This window comes from Mugil cephalus, chromosome 19, assembly GCF_022458985.1.
Source record: "Mugil cephalus isolate CIBA_MC_2020 chromosome 19, CIBA_Mcephalus_1.1, whole genome shotgun sequence".
NCBI lineage: Eukaryota > Metazoa > Chordata > Actinopteri > Mugiliformes > Mugilidae > Mugil > Mugil cephalus.
This window is the reverse complement of record NC_061788.1, coordinates 19538455-19564087: the sequence shown is the minus strand read 5'-3', so window position 1 is coordinate 19564087 and position 25633 is coordinate 19538455. Positions and strand designations below refer to the sequence as shown.

The window sequence follows — 25633 nt, the reverse complement described above, 5'->3', positions numbered from 1 at the left end:
GTTTGCTTTATGATCGATTAAGGGTTAATGTTCCATTTGTGTGATCAGTTCAAGCTCCAACCCCGAGCCTCAGACTCCGTCCAGGCCGTACTACTCCGAGACGAGAGGACACGAGGACGAGGAGGCCGAGTACCGCAGACAGCTGGCCGACCAAACCAAGAGAGGATACTACAACCCTCAGAAGTACAAAGACACCGAGCTGTAGGCCAGGAAACCGCTCACCGCTCTCGTTACAAGTGGACGCTGGATGCCTGTTGCCGTGGTAACGGCTTTTGCGGCTTTACCTTAACTCTGAGAACTCTTCAATTGTAGCTGGACTCCTGCTAAGACGTCCGTGGTTTCACTACTTGTTGTACAGGAAGACCAGGCCACACACAGCATCCTCCAAAAGCCTGCTTCACCTTCACCTCTGTCCTAAAGCAACACCCATGTTTCAGCGTATGTCTTTTGTCCGTCTTTCTGAAAGATAAACACCCTACCGTCTTTAAATGCTGCACTTGTATCAAAAAGGCCATTTGTCATTCCTGCCCACATATTCTTGGATTTCATTTCTCATTTTTTTTTCAGACAGAAAAAATCTAAAGAATGCAAAGTGACTGTGCAGCTACAGCCTCCAACCAGGCGCAGCTCAAAAATATTTCAGTGTTTGTGGATTCCTCAAAGAGAAGTGTGTGTTTGCTTTTCTTAAGCTTACCTCTGTTATGAGAATGTCACGTTTAATACATGAGAGGCAGAAAGTGGAGCGAGCTACCGCCACGCTGCAGCCAAACCGCTGACATGACACCGCAGACTCTGCACAGCATCCGAGCTGTTTGACTTTTTAAGAAAACATTTTCGCGCACGCAGCATGTTTGAGATGCACGCGCCAGTGCGTGTCCTGCGCTGTGTTAGCAGCTGCCCTGACATCAGGTGTCGATCATCTCTCTCCTGCCGAGGTTGTTTTCCGCCTCCGCGTCCCAGCCTGGACACCTGTGTCCACGCTACACTGTGTTAAGACGCGGGCGTTCTGGGAGGCAGCGTCTTTTCTAGTGCCTTGTAGCTCTGATGTCACCTTTGGAAATAAAGACCGTGTAGATAGGATGGGCCTCTTAATTACATGAAAATCAGGAGCTGGGTGCAAAAAATAAATAAATAAATAAAAATTATGGAGTGTTTATGTGGAACAGACCAAACAAGAGTCAGTGTGAAATGTTTTCAATTTAGCCAAAACACTTTACTTTGTCTAAATGAACAAAATTCATTGTGGATTTACACTGTAACTATTTTAACTACTGTTTATGTTCTTGTTGGAACAGAAGAGCACTGAATCCATTGAAAGGTAAATTAATAAAACGCTGCTTCAGGATGATCAGAAGCTACACATTTACATTTGAAAATGTCAGGATATGGAAATGATAGTTACAGGATCGCGTCCTGCCTGTGTCTGCCTGTCGATCGTTCCTGTGTTGGCGTCAGTCACAGGTTTCACTGAAAGTGCGTCATGAACGTTCAGGGTCAAGTGTGAAGACTCCTCTTTAGTTTTGAGCTGGACTTAAAGGATGCGGCGCAGTGTGTTTGTCTTTACTATCTTCTTGTAACCAGAGACAATCACGTTTATATGGCTTTTGTTTTTATACTGAACACACACCCGACTCACTCTCGTCTTTCTGTGCAGAGTCCTGGGAATGTGGTGACAATCATTGTTGTTTTTAGTGTCTTCTCAATAGCTGTAAATTGTTCTTCTTTTCTCATTTTTCTTTTTCTTTTTTTTAATTTGTCATCTTCTGAGTGTTACACGAGAGTCTTGGTTTATTCTAATAAATAAATCTTTTTTTACACCGTGTCTTTGTCAAAGTGACACTTTTGTTTTGTTGGAGACTAATTTAACTCCATTATCATCATCAGTTCTGAGTGGAGCGGCTCCAGACCAACCTGTCACCACAAAAAACATACGGGGAAGAAAGCTGATGTAGCTTAGTTTATATATACTTATTAAGCATCTAAAGTGACCTGTGGAGGCCCTAGTGTCTGTATGCTGCAAAATAAAGATATGAAATTAAAGTAAAGTCGTTTGTACATGACACTAAGCTCAGTAGTCAAATGAGAAACCACAACATTACAATATCAGTAAAATGAACATATTTACAATTGAATCGTCATTTCCATTTCCCGTTGAACAGAACACACCACGGTGCTTTTTTTTCATCCTCCGTTTATTCACCAGAATTATACATGCATTCCCCTTTAACGTGACCGCCTTAACCTTCTTCATCACTCGGGTCGCCCTGATCATCTATAGGTCCAACATGAGTACATTCAGAGATTACAGCTACTCAACCAAAGCTAACAGTGACTCTGTTCGTCACCTAAATATGCACGAGAAAATCCACGATTTATCTTTGGTAGAACATAAAAACGTCACATTAACACTCGGCCCGGTGAGATAATCTGCCTTCTGCTGTCGTACTGTAGGTGTACATGTTTACAGGACAGTCAACTGTACAGATTAAGGCAAGTGATAGTAAACAGGAAATGGAGGGAGGGGGGTAACACAACTGAAAGCTGGATGGACAGTAGTAAAGACGGGGTGGGGTGGGGGGTAATGTGGCGAACGGAGTGGCGTGTAGTGTGTGTGTGTGTTTGTGCGTTCAGATGTAGACAGGTTGCTCCTGTGCTGTCAGCAGACGGTACATGGCTGCAGGCATTGTCTTCATGTGGATCTGGAGCAGAAAGGAACAAAGAGTGGTTTGAAAAGGCAAGTGACTAACGCTAATACTCTTCCCAAATACATTATTTTCATGCATGAATTAGGCAGTTAAATCTCATTAGATATTTAGGTCAGTCAAATTACGTGCTGGGGAGCAGGGAAGGGAGCAGCCCTTTGGATTTTTATATGCACTCCATCAACAGAAAAAAGAAAAGTGAGAATGAAGAGGTATAATTAGAATTGTAAAGGCGTCGCTAATCACCACTGTTCTTGTTCCTAATCCCCTGAATGTGTTTTACATACTGTACTTTAAATTAATTCCAAAATGCCATTAACTTTTTTCTTGAAACATTTCCTATAGATATTCCAACCAACCAGGCAAAGCTTAACATTTATGTGAGTAGTTCTGACGTTTTTTTTTTTTTTTTGGCATATACCCAGATGGGTTTCAGGAAGTCTGGACAGACTCTGCAATAAGACTCCCTCCAGTACGTCTTCTATACATGCATGAGGCGCTCATGTTGGAAGCTGCATGAGCCCAGAGAGACGGAAGTGCTTGTAGCAGCCCACCATGCAGGACAACAACACAACACTACATTACAATCACCTCCTGACACTTATTCTGTACCAGAAGCTGAGTGGAACCTATAGGAACCATATAATTTAAACCAGCGTCATCACAACTAACTATGTTGTTACCACAGCAACCGGACACACAAATAACAGTGCAGATAACAGGGCGGAAAGTCTGTCGTCAAGATCTGGTTTGAGATAAACACCTGATTTGCCTGCGCCCTGAACAAGGGCTAACAATGGCTAAAATAGCCTGAAACATTCCATTACTCTCACCTCTCCCATGGCATTAGACAGGATCTGAACGATCTTCTCGTGAGGAGTCGCCACCACGCTCTGGCTGTTGATCTCGATGATGCGGTGGCCGACCCGGACGCCTCCTCTCTCAGCGATGCCTCCCCTCATCAGGCTGCAGATCTGCACACAGCAGTTCAAAGCACAGGCCACTTAGCCAGCAGCAGCAGCAGCAGCACAGAGGACAATCTTAATGTGATATCTGGAACTCTGAGGTCAGCATCAAAGCAAGATGTGTTCCCGTGTTTGTTGATAGGAAACTGAAGCTGGCCTGTAGATGGATAAATGCACGCTTAGAAGACAAAATACAAGCTCTTCTTATGTCTTTAAGAACAACACTAGCACGTAGCAGCAACAACTCATCCAAAGCCTCTGGAGCTGTTGTTGGAAGCCTCTCTACAGGAACATGTGTGGCTGACGCCCACCTCAAACCCACATGACCAGACTCTCGTTCTTTTCTTATGTCTTTGCATTTCCCACATTAGTTTCCCTGCCTTCTGCTAATAGTTGCCTAGCAGCTGTCTTCACGTGACTTTTCAATCTATAGTCATTTCTAAGCTGTAGCTGTGGAGCACTTCTACACCACAGACTTCCAACTCCATACGCTGACGTGCACTTCCCTACAAAAATAACCACGCACTGATGACGCAGACCAGCGTGGCTGTGAAAGTAATAATTGGTCCACCTTTATTAACCCTTTAATATTCCGCTGGGTCATATATGGGACAGCAGAAGCTTTTTGAACCAATCAGAGCTCTGTACACAAGTTGCATGCGAGTAAATGCTGCAGGCAATACGTCATTTTCTTCTGATTTCATTGATTCATTGATTGTTATTTTTTTAACTGTGCCTCTGTCTGACTTTTGCGATAGAAACTTGGCAGAAGTCTTGGCTTTCACAAGAGACCATGACCATGCATGAGCTCCAAAATGTTCATGAACATACTTACTGTCCTCAATGGTCGTTTTTTTTTTCTTTTCTTTTTTGCAAAAAGGCTGGAATGATAAGACGTTAACTCCTACTCCAACACGAGCAGCTTAGTTCAGAACAATGCCGCCACACAGGGATAAACGCTTTCACCGGCGTAGGCTCCACGTGGACCGGCCACGGGGGAATAAACTAAGCTTTGCAGCTGATGGTACTATTTTAATGACCAGTGTTTTGTGTTCATGTCGTAACCATCAACTCAGCAGTCCCGTCTGAAGGCAAGTGTGTGTGTAAGTCCTGATACTCACGATGCCGTTCTGGACGCTGAAGCCCAGCTGGTATCTCAGGTCGGGCCTGCGAATGAGCACCATGGTGACGGGGGGACACCTGACGATGTTCATCTTGATCCTGGACTGAGACTTCAGACCCTGTAGAAACACCAGTCAGGTTAGATATAGACGCCAGAGTTCATGTTCTGCTCAGTTTTCCATATGATAAAAAAAGAAGCATTAATTGGTCTTGGTCTAACTTGTTTTTGTAGTGAATGCAGAGCAGCAGTGTACCTTGATGATGCTCTGGCAGGTGCTGAGAGGTAAACCCACCAGACTCGTCCCATTTATGGTCATGATCTGATCTCCGATGTTCAGTCGGCCAGACTTCTCCGCGGGGCCACCGTGCATCATGCTGGCGATGATGACGGTGGGGAGGATGGACCCCCAGCCGGACTCTACTATCACCACACCCAGGATCTCGCCTTTTTGCTTCTCGATGTAAACCTGCAGGGGAACACCGGCTTCAGAACGAGAACCATTTGCAGAACGTCCATCCTGCTGGATAAGCTGTTTACACCTAGTTTACACCTATCAACTGTTCAGATCCACATAGTTACACAGTGCTCTACTAGTGAACTACCACAGTCCTCCAAACAGCCTGAAACCACAGCGTGCTTTAGGCTCGCCGCGGCCGACCGCACCATCCTGAGAAATGTGAGGTGACAGGAGGCGTTCAGAGCTGCGAGAGCAGGGAGGAGGCTCTGAGGTCAGGCAGGGCTGTGTGTCTTCAATTCACCTTCACACTGAGGCTGGGGTGTTTTTCTTTTTTATGAACAAATGAAATGTTTTAGGACGACTGTCACACAGCTGTGACTGCTAAAGCAGCTGCTCATTCAAACAAGCTGGAGGCAAATTAACAGAAAATAATAATTAATCATGACTTCGTCTGAACTGAAATGTTGTGGTGTCCTTTATGAGAAGAAAAGTTTCAAACAACACAAAGAAAGCGAAGATGTTTCAATGTGCAAAGTGGATTTTTTTTTTTTTTTAAATTTAAGTTTATTTTTGTCTCTGTCCCTTGATTCAAGGCAGAAGTCATTGGGGTCTGTGACTGTGCTGCCACCTGGTGGCCGACTTACATCTCTACAGTTCTCTGACTTGGAGAAGTGGATGAGGTCGTCGTTGTACATGTCTTGAGTGTTGAGCAGGTCGCTGTACTCTCTCTGGCTCAGGTCCTCTGGGTCGATGCCGTTGGCCCTGAGGAACTCCTGGTAGGCAACGCTGAAGGACTGTCCGATGGACTGGGCTATCAGCTGGGCCTGGTGGATGGAGGATCCGTTTGTGAGTGACAAACTAAATAGACCCCAACTGTAAAAGTTTTATTTACATCCCATTAACAGAAAAGAATGGATAAATCATACACCTGTGACAGCCCTGTCTGTGTTTCTTAGTGGAAGTATTTCTTTCTTTCTTTTCTGGTGTTAGAAGTAAAAACAGGTTTAAACTTCAACTTTCTAGCAACATCTAAATAGAGCAAATTAACAAAGAAAGAAAACAAAACTGTCACCTAAGAAGGGGAGGTGATTGCTAATCACCTTTACTCTCATTTTCTTCCTTACCTTTAAACAAAACTTATTTCTGTTTTTAAAAGGTTTATTCATTCATTTTTTTTGGCTAATGCTAACGCTGTTCCCCTCTGCTTCCAGTGTTTGTACTAAGCAAGGTTACATATAGGCCACTAACTAAAGAATATCCTGTAAAAAGGTAAAAGGAACCATCCACTCCACCTTGTTCTAACTTAGAGCAAACATACAGGTCCTTAACCCGAATGAACTTCCAAACAGTTTGGGATTTATGTGCTAGAAAAAGTTATGAAGTTATGAAGATCTTTCAAACCCACACGGAATTTAATACTTAAAGTGTCAGAGCATGATGGAAAACCAGTGGGATATCTTAAGGATTATATTAATATGTTTCAGTTATTTCTAGACGTTTAACAATTATTTCTGGCTATGCAACTCACTACATTTTCACGAACTAAATAAGAAAAAGTAATGAAGCTAAATAAGGTCCAGGAGCAGTGTCACGTCCCTGGTTGCTGTCGAGCGTACTTATGCCCATTGAACTGTCATCTACTCATCCTTCGAAGTTACAGCTACCTTTAACAAACCTCTCAACATCCATTCATCCTCCTCCCATGTCCCCTTCATCCCTCCATCCTCCTATCCTACCCAAACCTTGCCAAATTCCTCTCCATATCCTCCATTCCCTCCTCTGCTTTTTCTCCTCTATTCAGGCACCATCTGGGTTCTTTAACTTCAGACAGAAGCCTCGTGCTCCTCGACTACGAGCCCGGACGAGCCTAACAAGACAACCCCCCATCCATCCTCTCCCCCGCTCCCATCATTCATCCCTCTTCTGGATCTTTCCCCGTTAAACTTGTCAGCCGTCACTGCTGCAGTTCTCACTATGAACGCTGCCCATGGAAACTAAATGCATCGCATGACAGCAACAGCAACTCACATCCTCGGACTCGAAGACGTGGCAGATCATCCTGTACAGCCGCCTGTCGTCTTGGGTCATGGTGGTCTGCTCAGCTGTGTGGTCCAGGTTCTCCTGCGCTGAGCGGGACCGGACCATCTTCCCCCGGGCCATCAGAACGACCATGTTACCGATGTCGGCTATGTATGATATCGTCCTCAGTGGCAGGTCCATTAAAGACTCCTGGTGGACAAAAAACGGAAACAGCAGAGGGAGAATTTAGAGAGTAGCCCACTTTTTATTAGATTTATTTGAAAATCGTTTTTCCTACCTGAGTGTCTGCATTGAGGACTTTGATCCTCTGCGTGGACATGAACAGATCGACCTCTGCAGTGGATGGAGCCTCGCTGTCAGGGCTCTGCTCAGATAGGAACAGGGCGAGAAGAGGTGAGCAGAATAAGCAAGGGGTTGACGAGGAGCGGCTAAGAAGGGCGAGCAGATCTGATGTCACGACGGTTTTCAAATCTTAACGTCTGCTGGTTAGACTAATAAAAGCGCACACCCGCGTCATATGTACTCTGTACTACGCAATTAACACACTGAAGCTGAACGTTGTGCTGCTATTCTGCTCTCACATCATCACTAGACGACACACTTCTGCACGCATCATCTTTTTACATGAAACGTGACAAACACAAAGACACCAAACTCACCTTCTTCCTGTTCTTCGCCTGCTTCTGAGCCGCCTGCAGTGATCAGAAGACACAGGACACACTCAGAAAAAAAGGATAAACAACAGAAAAAGAGCTTCTTTCCTGTAAAGAAAAAGCCAAACTCCTCATTCACTGTGGACTTTCTCCATTCCAAATGCCAAATTAAAGGACAAAAGAACCTTAAAGGTGTGTGTTGTCTATGTGTGTGTGCGTGTGTGTGTGCGTGTGTGGGTGGACAGTCGTGTTACTGTCTATCACATCTGACAACAGAAGGCTGCCACAGGCCTTTGCGGGGAACGTTATCAAAAGGGTTCTCTGAATCAATGTGACACAAATGACCCCAAAGAAAGAAGAGCGACCTCATGTGTTGCAGACACACGCCCCGTCGCGGCTTTGTGTTTCCAGTTGTTGGCTTGTGTCGCCGTTTGCTCTTTAAAGTCTGTGTGTTACTTCAAAGTTCAAAATCGAAAAACCGTCTGCCCCCCTTCGGCGGTGATTAAAGGGGATGTCATGTCTGACACGGAGCCGTACTTGCACTTACTGATGTGAAATAACAGGTGTCGCTAACGACAACAGCGGCTCTGTGGTTGCTTTTTCACCACATCGGCCTCAGATATGCTAACAGCTCTCTAACATTTTACACACTAAATAATTAATCACTTAATCTAGACAATAATCTGCAGATTGACCTCTAGAACAGCAGCGCCCTGGTGCTGGGGGGGCAGCTGGTCACATGGAGAGCTTATCTGAGCAGGCCTCAGCTAAAACCTCTCTAAAACCTCACCCATTCACTTCATTAGCGTCAGTCTTGGTGCAGGTAATGTTGCTGCAATCTGTCTTCATTCATGCTCACCCACTAGCCAACAGTGTGATGCGTGTCTGCTTTAGCTCTATGAGTGATGTGGTGCTGGGTCTGACTCTGTGACACTAGCAGTCAGGTCATAAGCGGCAGTTTTAATCTTTCATTTACGTTCTTTACACACCTCTTAACCTGCTGTTGTCGACAATTTAAAAGTTTCTCATTGACCCCAACTATTGACTGTATCATACGTATCCAGGACACAATATTATTAGTAGTTTATAATGTCCCTTTAAAATGACCAGGTATGGGGAAAAGGGGAGGTATGTATATGTCTCATGTTTATGAGCATGTGGAAAAAGCAAAAACAAAACACAGAAAGTAAATGTTAAATGGAGAAAGGAATTAAATAAGCATAAGGTTTCCACCTACTCCTTTTCGAACACGTTAGGCGAATATCGTAAAAATATTGTTTTCTACGTTTCGTTTTATTACATGTTTGAAATAAAGCATTCACCGAATCACTCATTCATTCAAGTAACTTTATTCCTCTAATGAGGAACAGCTGCCACAGCTAGAATCACTTCTTATCAGAATGTGAGTCTGAGGATACTACATTTAGATTTTATTATGGGGTGTGTTTTAGTACACAGACAGTAGACAAGTATTACATCAAAACACATGCAGGAGAGGGCGCCCGATGTGAACCGGGGTCGCCTGCAGTGAGGACTGTGGCCTCAACACGTGGGGCGGGTGCTCTACTCGCTGAGCTAAACACCGGCCCTGTCCTCATGAATTTAAGCCATCAACCACTGCTTTGGTTATTACTAAATGGTAGGAACGAGGAGTCAGAGAAAATAGACCAAACAGTAAACAGTTACTGCAGAATGAAACTGAAGGAAATAATTTGTGACTGTACAAACCGTGTATATAATATATATTATATAAAATAAATTATACAGTCCACAAATACAGGCCAGAGAAAAGACTCATAAAGGAGCATTGGTAATGGTTGGGAATGGACATTTTTGCCATCTTTAGCAGCATCTATGTCAACAGATGCCAGCATCACCTCCAGTGGCACTCTGTGCGTGGAGAAAACACGTGTGTCTGCTCAGCGTCTCAGCAGCTCTGCAGGCTGTGTGTCACATCACCATGGCACGCTACAATCTGACTCCTGACCTGTGGTGGATGTCAGCGTATATCTCTGAGCCATCACATCACACTCCGTGGTTCACAGCTGGCAGACAACTTGTATAATAATCAGCGTACATCTCTCTGTGCTGCTTGAGTCACCTGCATTTCTTTTCAACCACTTGGCTATATTGCACGTTTGTGTATTTGTATATTTGTTATTTCAAAAATATATTTGAGGTATATATATAGACACACATATCATATATATATATATATGTATGTATGTATGTCCCCATAAGGGAACGCAGGGTCTCAGGAGGTAAAACAGTATCTCATTCTGAGATCTTTGGTTAGACAGTTTAGACAGGTAAGACATTTGAATGAATTAAGATTACTCATGATTATTATTTTTGAATTTATTTATTTTTGTAATTTTGCACATTTGTTTAGAAAAGTTCTACTCGCATAGTTAAAATGGTAATGTTGAATATCTGGTTGAAATGGTAATCTGTGAAAGAAAGAACACCCACAGTAAGCTGTTAGATGAGGAGCTGCAGGCAGCCCTTCTCCAACGTCTTAGTAAGATGTACTCCTTCCACTGCCCCATGCAGACTCATAATTAAAACAACAATAGATTGTTTTAATGAGATTGTTTTTGCTGCCTTGACAGGTTCAGGAAGCTTCTGAAATCACCCGAATTCATTATTATCATTAACTATTCTGGTAGAACTGTTCTTCTGTTGTGATTCTGACATGTCCCGTCCTAGTCGTCACGGTTCTTTTGCTTCTTCTTTCGTCTTGCTCGTTTCCAGAGAGAGTTAATCCAGACGGAAAAGCAGGTCTTGTGCTTTGGAGTCTTCTTCTCTGAACATAGGATCTCTTCATTGACTTCAAGTGTCTGTGAAGTGGATTCCTCCACCACATCCACCTCTTCTCCTTCTTCTTCTTCTTCCTCCTGCATGGAGGTCTCCTCCTCTGGTGCATCCATGAGTTGTGAGGTCTCTGTGTGGAGGGGTTGATGAACCTCTTCCCTAAAGTTTCCAGAGCTCTGTTCTGGGAGTTGTAGGGTCATGTCCTGTGAATGTTCGGAGAATGACGTCTCGTCAGTTTCCTGGATGACGTTCTGCTCAGCATTCAGCATCTGGTACTCAGTTGCACTTTCAAACTGAGCCTGAGCTTGCTGCTGAAGGATGCCATTCTCCTGCTTCACTTCCCACAGTTCAGTTTCATACCTGTGGTGGATCTCATCGTACGAAACTTTTAATCTCTCGAGCTCAGCCCTCGTTTCATCATTCCGACTCACCAGCAGCTCATTTTGACTTTTCTCATGAGCCAGTTCTTGTTCTGTCTGTTCCAGCTGTCGTCGCAGTTTGATTCTCAGTGTTTCCTCTTGTAAACACTTGCCTCTCTCTCTGCGCAACAAACTGGCCTGCTCTTTGGCGCTGGTGTCTGCTCTGTGGACCTCATTGGTTAAATATTCCACCTGGTTCCAGAGAGTCTTGTTTTCCTTCTCCTCCGACTCCAGGTCTACAGAAAGCTGTGAGACCTTTTGCTTCTGGAAGACACTGTCCTCCTTGGCTTTTTGGAGCTGAACCTTAAGCTCCTCCATCTCTTGGACCAGGGCCTCCTGTTGTCTTGCTTCCACCAGTTGTTGATCAAGCTGTTTTTGCAGTTTGATCCTCAGTGTTTCCTCTTGTAAACACTTGGCTCTCTCTTTGCGCAACAAACTGGCCTGCTCTTTGGCGCTGGTGTCTGCTCTGTGGACCTCATTGGTTAAATATTCCACCTGGTTCCAGAGAGTCTTGTTTTCCTTCTCCTCCGACTCCAGGTCTACAGAAAGCTGTGAGACCTTTTGCTTCTGGAAGACACTGTCCTCCTTGGCTTTTTGGAGCTGAACCTTAAGCTCCTCTATCTCTTGGACCAGGGCCTCCTGTTGTCTTGCTTCCACCAGTTGTTGATCAAGCTGTTTTTGCAGTTTGATCCTCAGTGTTTCCTCTTGTAAACACTTGGCTCTCTCTTTGCGCAACAAACTGGCCTGCTCTTTGGCGCTGGTTTCTGCTCTGTGGACCTCATTGGTTAAATATTCCACCTGGTTCCAGAGAGTCTTGTTTTCCTTCTCCTCCGACTCCAGGTCTACAGAAAGCTGTGAGACCTTTTGCTTCTGGAAAACACTGTCCTCCTTGGCTTTTTGGAGCTGAACCTTAAGCTCCTCCGTCTCTTGGACTAGGGCCTCCTGCTGTTTTGTCACGTCCAGTTGTTGATCAAGCTGTTTTTGCAGTTTGATCCTCAGTGTTTCCTCTTGTAAACACTTGGCTCTCTCTTTGCGTAACAAAGCGGCCTGCTCTTTGGCGCTGGTTTCTGCTCTGTGGACTTCAGTGGTTAAATATTCCACCTGGTTCCAGAGAGTCTTGTTTTCCTTCACCTCTGACTCCAGGTCTACAGAAAGCTGTGAGACCTTTTGCTTCTGGGAGATGTTGTCCCTCTCTGCCCGCTGGAGCCGAACATTAAGCTCCTCCATCTCTTGGACTAGGACCTGCTGTTGTTCCAGTTGTTGTTCAAATTGTTGTAGCAGTTTGTTCCTCAGTGTTTCCTCCTCCAAACACCTGGCTCTCTCCTTGCGGAGTAAACTGCTCTGCTCCTCTGAGCAGGTCTTTACTTTCTGGAGCTCAAGGGTCAAATATTCAACCTGGTTCCAGAGAGTCTTGTTGTCTGTTTTCTCTGACTCCAGATCTGAAGATAGCTGCATGAGCTGTTTCTTCTGGAGGAAACTGTCCTCCTCTGCCTTTTTGAGTCGAGCTTTCAGCTCCTTTAAACAGGTCTCTGATCTTTGGAGCTCCATGGTCAGATTGAGAGTCATGTCTTGACTTCTCTTTGACTTCAGGTTGGTAAAGAACTGTAAGTCCTCTTGCTCCTGCAATGGACTGATAGAAATATGGTACTTGGACCAGTTGTTGTTGCTCAGGGCTGATTGATGTAGAAATGTAGAATGAAAGTCACTTCGTATCACTGTCTGAAGACGCACTCAGTAGTTTGTCACTCGTGTCGCAGTTTGAAACGAAACTAAATTAACCAGATTACTGGAGGTATATAAATACATTGAAGTGTTTTTGATGATGACATCAAAGCCTTAATGGAATTCGACTCATAACAACACATCAGTTGTCATGCCAACACATCATTACCATATGACCGCAGCTGCATGACATCACAACCATATGACAGCACACCAGTTGTCATGCCGACACATCATTACCATTCATTACCATGTGACCGCAGCTGCATGACATCACAACTGCACATCATAACCATATGACATGTGACCTTACCATATCAGACCAATTGTAAAGACAAATCAAGGAAACACACACTAAATGTAACAAATTAACGCAAAAAAGTTATTTTATCATATTATCATTGATTTAATTTTGCACCGCCTTTGTCTGCACAATTGGTTCAATGTCAACTGTCAAAACCTCTGTATTTTGTTGTTTGTGTACCTGTACAATATGACAGTAAAGTTGAATCCAATCTAAAACGTCAAGGTAGCTTTAACATATGAACAGTTAAAGCAGCTAAAACAAGTGGATTGATGGTAGCTAGCTATTTCCTGACGGAAGCAATTTTAACCACCTGAGAAGTTTTTTTTCGCAACGCATTTAATTTCTCCAAGATATTTAGGATAAGTAGAACCTAACAAGTATAAAAGCTTAGCATCATCTTTAAACAGGAAGTAGTTTTTAGAAAAAAATATGTCCTCATATGTGGAGATTGTTTCATTGTATGATACAATGAAGTCACCAATGTGCAACAATTCTATAAAACTATTTCAATACCTGAACATGGCTGTACAAATACAGGATTGCAGACAATGAAGTCCCAACGTCCTCAAATGAGTACTTGCTAATTAGCGACGTGGAAGTTCATTACTATCGAGAGAATTTGTTAAATTTGCACGTAATATCAAACTAGAAAATGGAAAAAGGATAAACAAACACGTTCCAACCATAAAACTTGATGAGATTTTGTACCTTGTCCACTTTTGTCCCATGATTGGCTGTAGAATGAATGCACTGACCCTTTGCTACCAGTGCATTTTAGACAAAAACATACACTTATGAGGACAACAGGTCTAAGTGAAGAATAATGTCCCCAAAAGAGGATGCAGGTTCGCAAGAGGTTAACGGATGCGATGCCCTGGAACTGTCAGTCAACCGTCCAGAAGCAGAGCCACAGATTTTCCTCACTTGTCTCTGCACAGTGGTAACATCTTCCTGCTCATGTGTCGTGCTCAGATAGTTCTACGTTTGAACACCACGTTGTCAGCGTGTCACTCACTCACTCCCTGACACCGCCTTTCCCGACCCAAACAACATTGAAACTACATTCATAAAGACTAGTTCCTCTAATCTGACACACCAAGAAAGCAACAAACGCACCACACACAAATAGCATTTCTACTGATTTACTCACAGTGATCACTGTGAACAATGTATTTAGCCCTCGCGTGATGCATGTTTGACATCATACACTTTGACCAGAGAAGAGAGTGAAGCCTTTGGTCTCCAGGGCCCCACGGCCTTGTACAACAGTTTATATAACATCCAGCAGAGCTGAGCAGAAAAGCCTGTGTGACTGTGGATCAGAAGCAGTGATCTGTGAATGATGCGGTGTGTGCACAAACCCGGGGACTGTCCGCCCACTGGCTGTGTCGCCTGCTCAGGGCTTCAGCCTTTAAAAGACCCCTCAGTTACATCACTGTGTTATAGCATGTTAGAAAATACCATAATATATAATATATAATGTAAGTCACCAAACAGGAGAGCTACCACTTTCACATCTTAGATTGTTGGTCAAGTGTACATGAAGTGTTTTTAAAGTATTATTATCAAAGATAGAAACATTTAAATGTGCTATACACCACACTGTCTTTTAACAAATGAATGTAAGTCTTAATTCAACTGAATCCATCTTTCATGTTTCAGCTCAAAATAACGAACAGATGGCTGATTTTTACCATGGCTGTATACTACTGGTTTTAACCCGGTTCTCAATGAGCTATTTCAGAAACTGCAGTTTTAAATCTGAACAAATGTCAACATAACATGAACAAAAGTGGCATCTAAGGCATTATACAGACCCGCAGTTTAATAAGCTAAATTATTACAGGGCACAGATATCCAGATATTCACTAGGATGGAAGAAGGAACATAAAATGAGATCAAATAAGGTTTAGAACTTCCTCTCACCCGTACTCTGCTCATTGCTTCTTGGGCCTGCTGCATGCGGGCGCTCTTTGTGGGCGTCCTCTCTGAGAGCAGGTGAGTGCAGCCCAGGTAAGTCGCGGCAAAGATGATGCCGTCAATAAGGTCTTCAGGGTCGCATGGTCCTGGGACTACATGAACCACATGCACTTGTTAGGCTCACACACACACACTACATGTCTAGATTAGGGAGTAAAGGTAACATCTAGTGAAACTACACCCTCAATGTGCAACAGTCAAAACAAATGTTTGAAATATGAGCCTGGAGCTGTGCGCAGAAAACACACAAACCAAAACAAGATCGTAATGCAGCATGTTTAAATATTCATCTTAAGCCCGCAAGATAAAAAGAGCGGAGCTGGGAGTAAAAGTATGATTATGGGAATTCACTCACCGTCGACAAATGTGGGAAAAGGGGGAAGAGATCTACGAATCTGGAAAGGCAAAAAAGAAAAACATGCTATTATTTCTGCTCACATACTGCAGGTCTCTCCTAACTCATTTAAATTCAGCAGGCCTTTTACTGCTGTCAGCCATTTAGCTCCTGGAAATCTAACACCTTGTATAAGATTTCTACCTTCGCAAAATGTATTTTATTCAAACTTGAGTCTCACTTTAACTTACTTAAACTTTTGTACAGTATATCGCCTTTATGGAGGATTTTCTTAATAGCATCAGCGGTAACATTATCTGTATCTAAAACATATTCATAGTGGGATATTGATTTCATACACGTCTGCTATCGTGTGATACTATGTCTAAGCCAATACTAAGATCTGAAATTCAAGATGTCACATGCACAATAGTTTTGACCACACAATGCGCTTCTTACTATGCAAGTCTCCCTTACTAACAACAGAAACAAATAAAATAAATATAAAACCTACAAAGAACAAAATAAGAAAAACAAGAAAAAGCAAGAAAAGCTGTTAAATGCTGTTAAACCCTGAAAACACAACATGACAAAGTCAATACATTGCTATGGACACGGTTAAACTCACGTCCTGGGCAGACGGCTTCTGAGGAGGTGACTGAGGCTGAGCTTGTGTTCGTGGATTCACTTGTTGGTGCTGATGTTGACACTGCTGATGCTGATTAGAAGGCATGTGTGCGTGCGGTTGTGACTGCGATTGAGCGTATGCCTGCGATGGCCTTGCAACGTCCCTCTGCTGTAACTGGTGGCCTTGGTGGTGGTGTTGGTGGTGGTGGTGATGGCTGTGTTGGGGCTGCTGTTGTGGATAATGTTGGGGATTAGGCGCTCTGGGTGCCTCAGCTCTGAGGGGACTGATCGGATCCCGAACTGGAACTGAGGCATAGCGAGTTGGAGACTCAGGAGCAGACTGAGAGGAGGAGTGAGGAGAAGACTGAGAGAAAGAAAAGGAGAAAAGGTGTGAAATCTGAAACACTGACTGGAATGCATTTACCTTATTCAGATGACGCATGGGTTCAGCAACTACTTTTCAAAATGTTAAAATGCACCTTGTCAACGGTTCCTCAGTGAAAACTTTTTTAATCTAAATCTAATTAAAATCTATTATTAACTGCACACATGTACAGTTCATTTGTAATGCCTATGAGGGATACGCTGATCTACAGTTTAACCAGCAACACTAGTTTCTATTTAATGTTAAGACGCCACCAACAGCAGAACCTAGTTAACTGCTCGAGACAGGACATAAACAACTGGAAAAATCATAATAATTGAAAGCATACTAACATGGCCAGTTGTAGTTTGCAGTGGGTACGCATCCTCTGTGGGGCTCACCTCCTGTCTCATCACCCAAATCGGCTCGACAGGCTGGTCAGGTGTGTACGGGGAGCGCACTGCCTTAGTTTTCACCCCCTCAATCGCCTCCTTGATGTCTTTAATTGCCAGGCTGATAGCATCTCCTGAGCCTTTTGTGCCTTCCTCCCCTGAGAAACCTATGGCATTTGGCTCATCAGGAGTCTCTGAACTGATGTGCCCCGACGACTGCGTCTTTGCTTGGGTTCCTGTTTGTGTGGGTGCGTGTCTCCGACTTTTGGGAACGGGGCTTTGATCGGCGCTGTCGCCCTCACCGTCAGACTGACCGTCGTAGTGGTGCAGTCGGCAGCCGACAGAGCGGTCCGGCGGTGAGTGATGTGAACCGCGGTCTCTGCCTCTCCTTGGTACATAATGGGAGCCCTCTGTGGGGGAGGAGGGAGGCCCTTTTTGTACATTCTCCTGTCTATGGCTGGAAAAGGGCTCAGGGTGGGACTCTAGCTGCGCCTTGTTTGGCTCAGTTCTCTGCCCAGATAGCCTGCGAGGTTCCTTTTGTAACTCAGGGTAAGATTTCTCAAGGGGTTCAGGAAAAGAGTTAGGGTGGGATTTTGGTTCTGAGTATGAATCGTGAACCGGCTCTGGGTAAGACCTTTGGTGGGACTCTGTATAAAAGTCTGCATAGGTTTTCGGGTAAGAATCAGAGCAAGAAGTGGAGTGGGACAATGAGCATGACTCAGAGCAATCCTCGTCGTCCTCTTCAGGAAGCAGGTCATTGTCGGGTAAAGGGCTCATACTCGTATCCTCACTGAAGTGGTCCAACTGGGGGAAAGGTGGAACATCAGGGGAGGAAGGTGGGGTTGGCGACTGGAGCGGCGGTGGGCTGTGGAGAGGCCCATCCATGCTGAGCGATGCAGCACTCTCTGTGTCAGAGCAAAGATCTGTGATTTCACTTCCCTGAGCTGCAGGATCCTCCTGCAAAAGGTCTGTGACTTCTTCTTGATCCTCCTCCACACTTTCGGCGCACTCTTCTGCTTTGTCATCATGGCTGCAGATGGACTGACCCGCGGTTGAGTCTTCCGCCACTTGTTCCTGTTCTATGTCGTTCTTTTGCACATTCTCAGATTCCTCTACGCACTGTTCCTTTTGTTCCTGAAGGTCCTCTTCAACTTCAGCAGGAGCATGAGGAAGTTCCAAAGTATGGGAAACAGGGCCAGGTGAGAGATGGGTGGGGGTAACAACAGCCACAGGAGTTGGGTGAAGAGATCCTCGGTCCTGCGATTGGTCTGTTACAGGATCAACAGATGAGCACTGCTGCACCTGTACCTCTGCTGGACCTTCCCTCTCTTCCAAAACAGGTGAGGAGTCATGGATCTCTCTGAATGGCTGCCGTTGTCTTTGATTTCTCAGCCTGGGGTTAGGATCACCATGACGGCGGTAGCGGGCGACAGCAGGGCGGGGATGCTGTACAGGACGAGACTCCGTGCCTTGACTTTCGCTGATGTCCGGCCTAGAGGGAACCACAGCTGGGACAGCACCAGGACTCTGAGCCTGACTTTGGCCCTGTCCTTTTCCCGACTGGGGGCGGCGGCGGTGCCGAGGAGGACCACGGCCTGCAGGTGGGTGGTGATGGTGATGAGGAGGGTGCTGATGATCGTGGTGGTGATGATGGTGAGGATTCATCTCCCCGTCATGGTTGAGCATCTGACACGGCCTCCAGGATCGACGCACAGGTGCTTCGCCAGTGGTCCCATTGGGCTGCCTGCTTCTCTGAGGCACTGAGGAAGCTTTGTGCTCCTCGCCTGCTTCCCCAGTCGCCTCTCCCTGATACTTGTGGCTCATGGCTGGGGTGTAATTCGACTCTGGTTTTCAGAACATGCTCCTCTTGTCTCCAAGGTAACCCAGCTCACAGCACAGCCTGGGAGAGACAAGATATAAACAAGACATGTTAAGAAATAATCATCAGAAATAACAGGTTAAAGGAAAGATATTATTACTAGATTTAATAACATAATAAAGAAGCAACGAAAGCCTACAAGAATCATAGTCTTGCTTATTTTCTCTCTGATCATGTATTTATCCGCTATGATAGTATGATTGGTGTTATGTTCACCTTGCAGAGATTATATATGAAGAGATACTGTTTGTGTAGTGTAGCAGAGATCAAAATAAAGGCTGAATGGGAGAATGGGTATGGTCTGGGTAATGACCAAGTACTCACAAATCAATATATTAATGGACAGTGCGGTTGGTGTGAACTACTGCAGATGGTGTCCACTATATGATTTGAAATATCTGTTTTCAGGTGGGCATACTTCTTGTACATTTGCATGATTTATTTATTTGAGCAAATGTTTTGTCTTTAAAATGAGAAGAATACAATGTAATGGGAATATTTCCAACTTGCTTTTGGTCTATCATACAAAATGATCAACAAGATATCACCTGGTGGTCTGGGATGTTTTGACAAGGCTTTGCACTGTTTTGCTCCAACTGAATCCTACTGATACGGTGGAATCTGAATGGTACTCTGGTTAATGAACCCCTCTCAAAAAAAGGAAATACAGCATTTGTGTTGAATATCACACCAAGGACTCCACGTCTCTATATGACTAATAGCAAAAACATAAATCCTCTGGGATGCAGTGCACTTTAATCTACCAGGAGCTGGCAGATGGCACAGGATGAGAGAGATGAGGACGAGGAGGAGGCAGGACAGGAGGACAAGGAGGGACCGCTATCTGCTATCTGATAAGACCTGACAGAGTGGAATGGATAGGGTAGTGATCTGAATAATAAATGGTCTCTGCGAGGAGACACTAAGTTTTTTATATTTATTTAATATGCCGAGGCTATCAGGGTTTCCATCAGTTATCTCCTACGGCAGGCTTCATCTCGTTTAAGGTCACCAAGCTGAGGAAGGACACAGAAAAGTAGATGTTTCAGGAATAACAAACTGGCTCCAGAAAAGGTCAACAATGAAGTGGAGTGGGAGGAAAATACTAAACAAAATACTAAATACTTAACATACAGTGTTTTCTCTTATTTAATGCACGGATATATGTACGCACAAAAAGTACTCAATCAAGGTTTGAAATTCTTTGCATCTGAAATGTGGATTTAAGTGACTAAATGCAAGATGAATAAAAAAAATGTACAATTTTGAATAGAGAAAAGGAGAACCAGCTTGAAATGAGGACGGAGACTTCAATTATTTAAGTTTTCCTAATTTAAACTTGGATTAGCTGAACAGAAACAAATATTTTTAGGTTGATATGGCTGACAGTAGCTTATTTAGTATTCCAGCAGCAATAGAGCCAACACCAGCTAACATCTACTGGCAACCTCCAGTGCCTGAAAATTTAAACCAGCGGGTGCCATATCCATCAGCCTTGGCGCCAGTCTTCTTCCTCAGCTTCACCCAAGCCTCATTTCTTTGCCCTTTTTTTGGAATAGCCAAGAGCTAGTTAACCATTTAACTAAACTGAAAAATTGCTCTCCAGGAAACTTGTGAGTGAGGTCACGGTGGGTTTCCCCATCTTTACATACATTCATTCATTTTTCATTTTCTGTTTATCCTCTGGAGGGTCGCAGGGGGGCTGGAGGCTATCCAAACTGTCATTGGGCCAGAGGCGGGGTACACCCTGGACAGGTCGCCATTCTATTTCTGGCTGCCTAATGTATTTAATTTAATTATTGTTTTTTTGTTTTTTTTACAAAGTAAAAAATCTCTTGCCTTTTTTTTTTTCCTTTCCTTAAGTGAACCAAAACAATTTGTGTCCAGACTAATGCCAAGATGAAGATTCTGTTTACAGTTCTTTGTGGGTTCATTGTTACGAGTGACCCCCGTCAAACTGCGATTACATATATTATTAAAATAATAATAATAATAATGATTACAGTTGCTCTCTGGAGTGCCTTAATTCCTGAAGGACACTTCTGTATATAAATAGCTTAAAATAAAATGATGTCCTAACATGCTCTTCTGAGTTCTTCTGAATCTTAAATCTTGTTTTCGCCTTTGTCACATGTGTATTTTATATCCTATTTCATTGAATAAATCAATGTCATTGGCTTAGTGTAACTATAGGCTGTTGTGAATCAACATGTTGGCTACTGGATTAGCAGGTCACAGAAGGTTTACAGATGCAATTTCATCTTATATTTGCAAGTAAATACATTTTAGACTTAAAACTGAGTATCTGAGACTCTGAAGTCACAGAGGGCAAAGGCTGATCCTGTAATCTGAGCACAAACTACAACTGCCAGGCAGGAGGAGACTCCCAAAATGGCTATTGTCCCTCTGCCTGCCTTTTAGGGCTGGATAGCGTGGGCTGGGTGACTCGACGGGGGCGCTCAGGGAGAAAGAGTTGCCCAGGTCACAGATGGCCCTGGCGCGGTGGCGGTGAGTCAGACCAGGCCCGCAGAGCTGTGAGAGGAGCACCGCGCTTCCATCTGTCAGGGTGCAGTGAAAGCTGCTGTGTGGGGGATTTTCTGGCCCATTAACTCCCTGATCTTATACCGTCAAACACACACCGACAACGACACACGTGTGTTTTACGTATTGGCATAAATCCTGAACGATTACATCTGTTTCCTAGCATTTAACCTTCATCACGACAGGCCTGAAAGCATGGGGCTAGTGGAACTAGTATAATATCCACACATTTAATCATGGACCCCCAGACCCAGAATCAAGTAAGGTCTTTAATCTGACCTAAAACCATAACTTTTCTACAGTGATTATCCAACATCCGTGACTCAACTGGCCCTGAATTAAAGCAATTCCAGTGACAGATTTCAAGCAAAAATGTCAAACATTACCTAGTTCAGCTTCTGAATTGTTATGAGTAGAATTGTTATGTAACAGAAAACTGAGGGAAATATAATTGGTTGCCATTTTTCTTTATATTATTTACCAATGCATCTGTCAATAACGGGCAGATGAATATTTGATGAAACCAATGATGATGAATGATTCTCCTCATCTTTCTTTTCTTGAGAGAATGATTCATGCCCTCTCTCACTCACTCGCGCACGCACACATCCCACAGTTACCAGACACCCTCAGCAAGCATATGGTCCATGTTGGGATGCATCAGTAGTCACGTTTCTTGCATTGTGTTACATGTAGGCTACTCCGTTTCTCGGGAGGGAGTAGATTAATCCCTGAACAAGTGCCAAACTAGCAAGTGCTTTTATTTTGAAGGCGTGCTGTGCTTCTTAAATCCCCTCCCGTGGCCTTGAACGATTTGATTATGTTAAAAGGCTTAAAGCTTTCTGAATCGTTATCAGTGATCAGTCCAACACTCGCTTTTTTTTAAAAAAAATGCGCTTAATGTCCAGGGCGCAATCCTAAATGATTTTTGGGTTATGATGCGCATTTCCTGTGAATTACACACTCAGCCATTCACTATCTCCATGTCTAAAAATGCCTGACATCTACTCTGACAAACGATCACATAAAGCTGTCACCCGTGTGGACGTGTGCCCCTCTGTGCGCTGATGGTCCACATCAGATACCCGCAGGTGTCGGATCCGCCATCAGTGAAAACGACCCGAACGCATTCCTTCTCCTCCCACTAAAAAACCCGCGTTGCCGTCGCCGTCGGCTGTCGGATGTGACATTTACTCACTTACCTGCGTGTCAGAGGAGGACAGGCCCGGCTCCGGCTGCTGCAGCGCGCATCGCCCCTGTCCCGGTGCCTTCTTGCCCGGCTCGCCTTGGTTTGTTTGTCACTCCAGACAACTTGGTCGGATTAAAGCGGAGAGCTCAGCCCCTCCTTCTGCTCCGTGACATCAGAGCGGATTAGCGATGCACAAAGCGCCTTTATAAACACTGCTGATGCCGGCGGTGCAGACACAAACAGTTCTTTACGGCTATGAGATGCTTCAGTCTCATCCCACCCACTCCAGCAGCAGCAGCAGGCTGCAGTGCTCCGCTGCAGCGACGCACTGCCGTGGGCCGGCGGTGTCGCTGTTAGCTGCCCGTGGATCTTCCTATGGGGAGCGCGGACGTCCCCAGTGTCTGGGGACAGTCCCCGTTTTGGATGATCCGTGCCCCGGCTAAAGGAGTCCCCGAAAATGCCGACCTGGGTTTCAGCGTTTTATGAATGATCGTTATTACGGTAGCCGGGTAGGAAGCGCTCGTGACTACAACTACAGACATAGCACAGCAGTTCAAATGTGTTTAAATGTGAATAAATGTGCCAAGTAAATGAACCGTAATTGTCCCTTTTTTTCTTTTTTTTTTCATCTTGATAATAGTTACTTCTTTTTTTTTCATCTACGAGCTAATTAGAATTCATTACAGAATTGTGTGTTTAGCATCAACTAGGCTAATTTAATCGGCCCGATAAACAAAAAAAAAGGCAATATGCTGTACGCTAAGAATACTTTCAAAAATGTAAGTGTTAATGGTTTATTCTCATCAATTAACAAAATGCAAAATGTGAATGAACGGAAATCTTAATCAAGTCAATATTTGGCGTAGACTTGCACACAGTTTTTGAAGGAACTCAGCTGGTAGATTGTTCCAAAGATCTTGGAGGACTAACCTCAGATCTTCTGTGGCTGTAGGCTTCCTCAGATCCTTCTGTCTCTTCATGTAAACCCAGATATGACTGATGTTGAGATTGGGGCTCTGTGGGGGCTATGCCATCATATCCAGGACTTCTTGTTCTTTACGCTGAAGATAGTTCTTAATGCCCTTGGCTGTAGGTTTGGGGTTGTTGTCATGCTGCAGATGGTATTGCATGATGGGTAAATATCTACCTGTGTTTCTCAGCATTGAGGACACCATTAATCCTGACCAAATCTCCAACTCCATTTGAAGAAATGCAGCCCCAAACTTGCAAGGAACCTCCTCCATGCTTCACTGTTGCCTACAGACACTCAATATTGTAGCTCTTTCCAGTCCTTTGGTGAACAAACTGCCTTCTGCTACAGACAAATGGTTCAAATTTTGACTCATTAGTCCAGAGCACCTGCTGCCATTTTTCTGCACCCAGTTCCTATGTTCCTATCTCTCAGACGAGCATTGTCATGTTCAGTATAGTTGGAAATGAATCACATTTCATGGCTCACCTCCTTTTGCTTTGCTCTTTTTCTCCGCAGAAACTGGAAACAGCTGTCAGTATGTTGCTTAAAGTCTCGGGGTAAGAACATACAACACATTTCTTTGGAGCATGCACGTTCTTTCCAGATTCTGACCTAAAGCATATCAACACACCAAGTTAAGAAAATATATATCTATAATAATTATAATGCACCATAATGCTGCTACTGTTTTTTGCAGGAACAGCTCAGGTAAAACAACATAAATTGATTTTATCCCAGGCCTGTTAGTGTTATCACTATTGTGTAGAAAACATAATGGAGTCATCAGTCATCATTGCTGATGGTGTTTCTGGTATGATCACCCAGGCACGTTATGTTGAGACCTGCTGGAGTAGATCGGTACATCCTGTGTCTACAATGTTAATCATTCTCACCTAAGTCACATGCACCTTACTGCCGGAGAACACCCGTTACCGTGACAACGATGTGTGGTGGAGGATGGTGAGGTGGCGTTGAGTAGTAACCATGGCATCTAATCTGCCATCTCTGCAGCCACACAAACACACTTTTCTAAAATACAGGCTGTGGACTTTTGCATGAATGCAGAGGCGTGCATAAAACATTTCAAACAACTGAGTCATTCAAAGAGCTCCAAAATATGGAATGCATCACAAAGAGTCAGGTCATCAGGGTGTTTCTGAGGTAACGCCGTTGCTCTGTTCCTGGCAGTAACTCATGTTACTCACCCTATATTTCATGGGTTCAGGCCAGGCTGTTCTAGTTCCAAAGAAGACATCAATAATTTGTGTATCTCCCTCTCTCTTTCTCTGTCTCATGAATGAAATACACGAAATGCTGCATGTGTTCTATTACATAGCATGCGGTGAGTGCACACTGGACCATTACTGGAATTAACACACATTAATGTTTCATCGTGGCCCATTACTGGGTTGTCTCTTATTATAAACAAAACCAGAAGCATCCACTTACAACACACTCCAGTTTGCAGTATGTTCACAAGAGAGTCAAGATTCATGTTTACTGCCCAGGGTCTGTGTTTTCATCCGGGCTGAAGGTGGCGCCCTTCAGCAGGATGGGAGGGGAGCGACTTCAGGACCGCGTTTAGAAGACCCTATTCCCTATTTTCCAGGAACAACCTGGTACCACTCACACTCACATCCACACCTGGGAGCTGCATCTGCTCATCACCTGGACCCATAATGTCTCTTCAAGTGGCCACTCTGCAAATTTGAAATTTCCTTTGACAAAGAAAGTGTCATGATTTAACAAACATACAAGTCAATTACTTTAGTAAAAGAAATATGATTTGCCTTGTTATCTACAAGCTTATTTTAACTGTAATAGTGTTAAAATAGTAATACTTTTATCATAGATAAACTATGTCACTACTCACAGCTGCCCTGGGGCAGACTGACGGAAACATGGCTGACAGACTGGGGACAGGGCGAAATCAAACTGCCAACATTTATTTCAGTTATTGGACGACTGCTCTACCTCCTGAGCTACTGCCAGACTACTTTATCAGAGAAAGCAACTAATTACTCCTGCTACTTATTCTAACTTATTTGTTTTCCTTCCTTTCTTCTGAGAAATGTCCATGCAAATTGTTACCTTACTTTTCAGACTTGTGTAACAAGTATAAATAAATAAATTTTAAGTTGTGCTAACGGAA

The 25633-nt window shown here is 44.0% G+C and overlaps 2 protein-coding genes and 1 long non-coding RNA gene across 11 annotated transcripts in view; 2 read left to right on the top strand and 1 right to left on the bottom strand.

Annotated features, from left to right (window-relative positions):
- Window positions 1-1822, top strand: part of tjp2a (tight junction protein 2a (zona occludens 2)) — a 30807-nt gene extending 28985 nt beyond the window's left edge. For all 8 annotated transcript variants that reach the window (XM_047569200.1, XM_047569199.1, XM_047569203.1 and 5 more), the window contains one exon: window positions 49-1822. In XM_047569200.1, the coding sequence (XP_047425156.1) occupies window positions 49-205 (157 nt within the window). In that variant the 3' untranslated portion in view covers window positions 206-1822. The remainder of the gene's footprint in view (window positions 1-48) is intronic.
- Window positions 1731-22765, bottom strand: LOC124996332 (amyloid-beta A4 precursor protein-binding family A member 1-like). Of its 2 annotated transcripts, none has more exons than XM_047569204.1 (13): window positions 22522-22765; window positions 16861-18799; window positions 16145-16507; window positions 15538-15577; window positions 15129-15274; window positions 7947-7979; window positions 7565-7651; window positions 7276-7476; window positions 5892-6071; window positions 5044-5256; window positions 4789-4908; window positions 3536-3676; window positions 1731-2699 (listed from the first exon to the last, which is right to left on the bottom strand). In XM_047569204.1, the coding sequence occupies exons 2-13, from the start codon at window positions 18721-18723 to the stop codon at window positions 2628-2630; spliced, it is 3459 nt and encodes a 1152-aa protein (XP_047425160.1). In that variant the 5' UTR covers window positions 18724-18799; window positions 22522-22765; the 3' UTR covers window positions 1731-2627. The 2 variants fall into 2 exon arrangements, with proteins under 2 accessions (XP_047425160.1, XP_047425161.1); XM_047569205.1 differs by having other exon boundaries at window positions 16909-18799.
- A 119-nt stretch (window positions 22766-22884) lies between these two features.
- On the top strand, window positions 22885-25633 carry LOC124996333. Its single transcript, XR_007110834.1, has 3 exons — window positions 22885-23017; window positions 23998-24038; window positions 24990-25633. It is a non-coding gene; the product is annotated as an uncharacterized LOC124996333 (long non-coding RNA).

Excerpts from the sequence above, each read along its gene's own strand:
- LOC124996332 (XM_047569204.1), bottom strand. The coding sequence starts at position 18,723 with ATGAGCCACAAGTATCAGGGAGAGGCGACTGGGGAAGCAGGCGAGGAG. Across the intron at positions 15,578-16,144 it reads AGAAGCCGTCTGCCCAGGAC|ATTCGTAGATCTCTTCCCCC; the intron begins GTGAGTTTAACC and ends TTGCCTTTCCAG. Across the intron at positions 7,477-7,564 it reads TCCTCAATGCAGACACTCAG|GAGTCTTTAATGGACCTGCC; the intron begins GTAGGAAAAACG and ends TTTGTCCACCAG.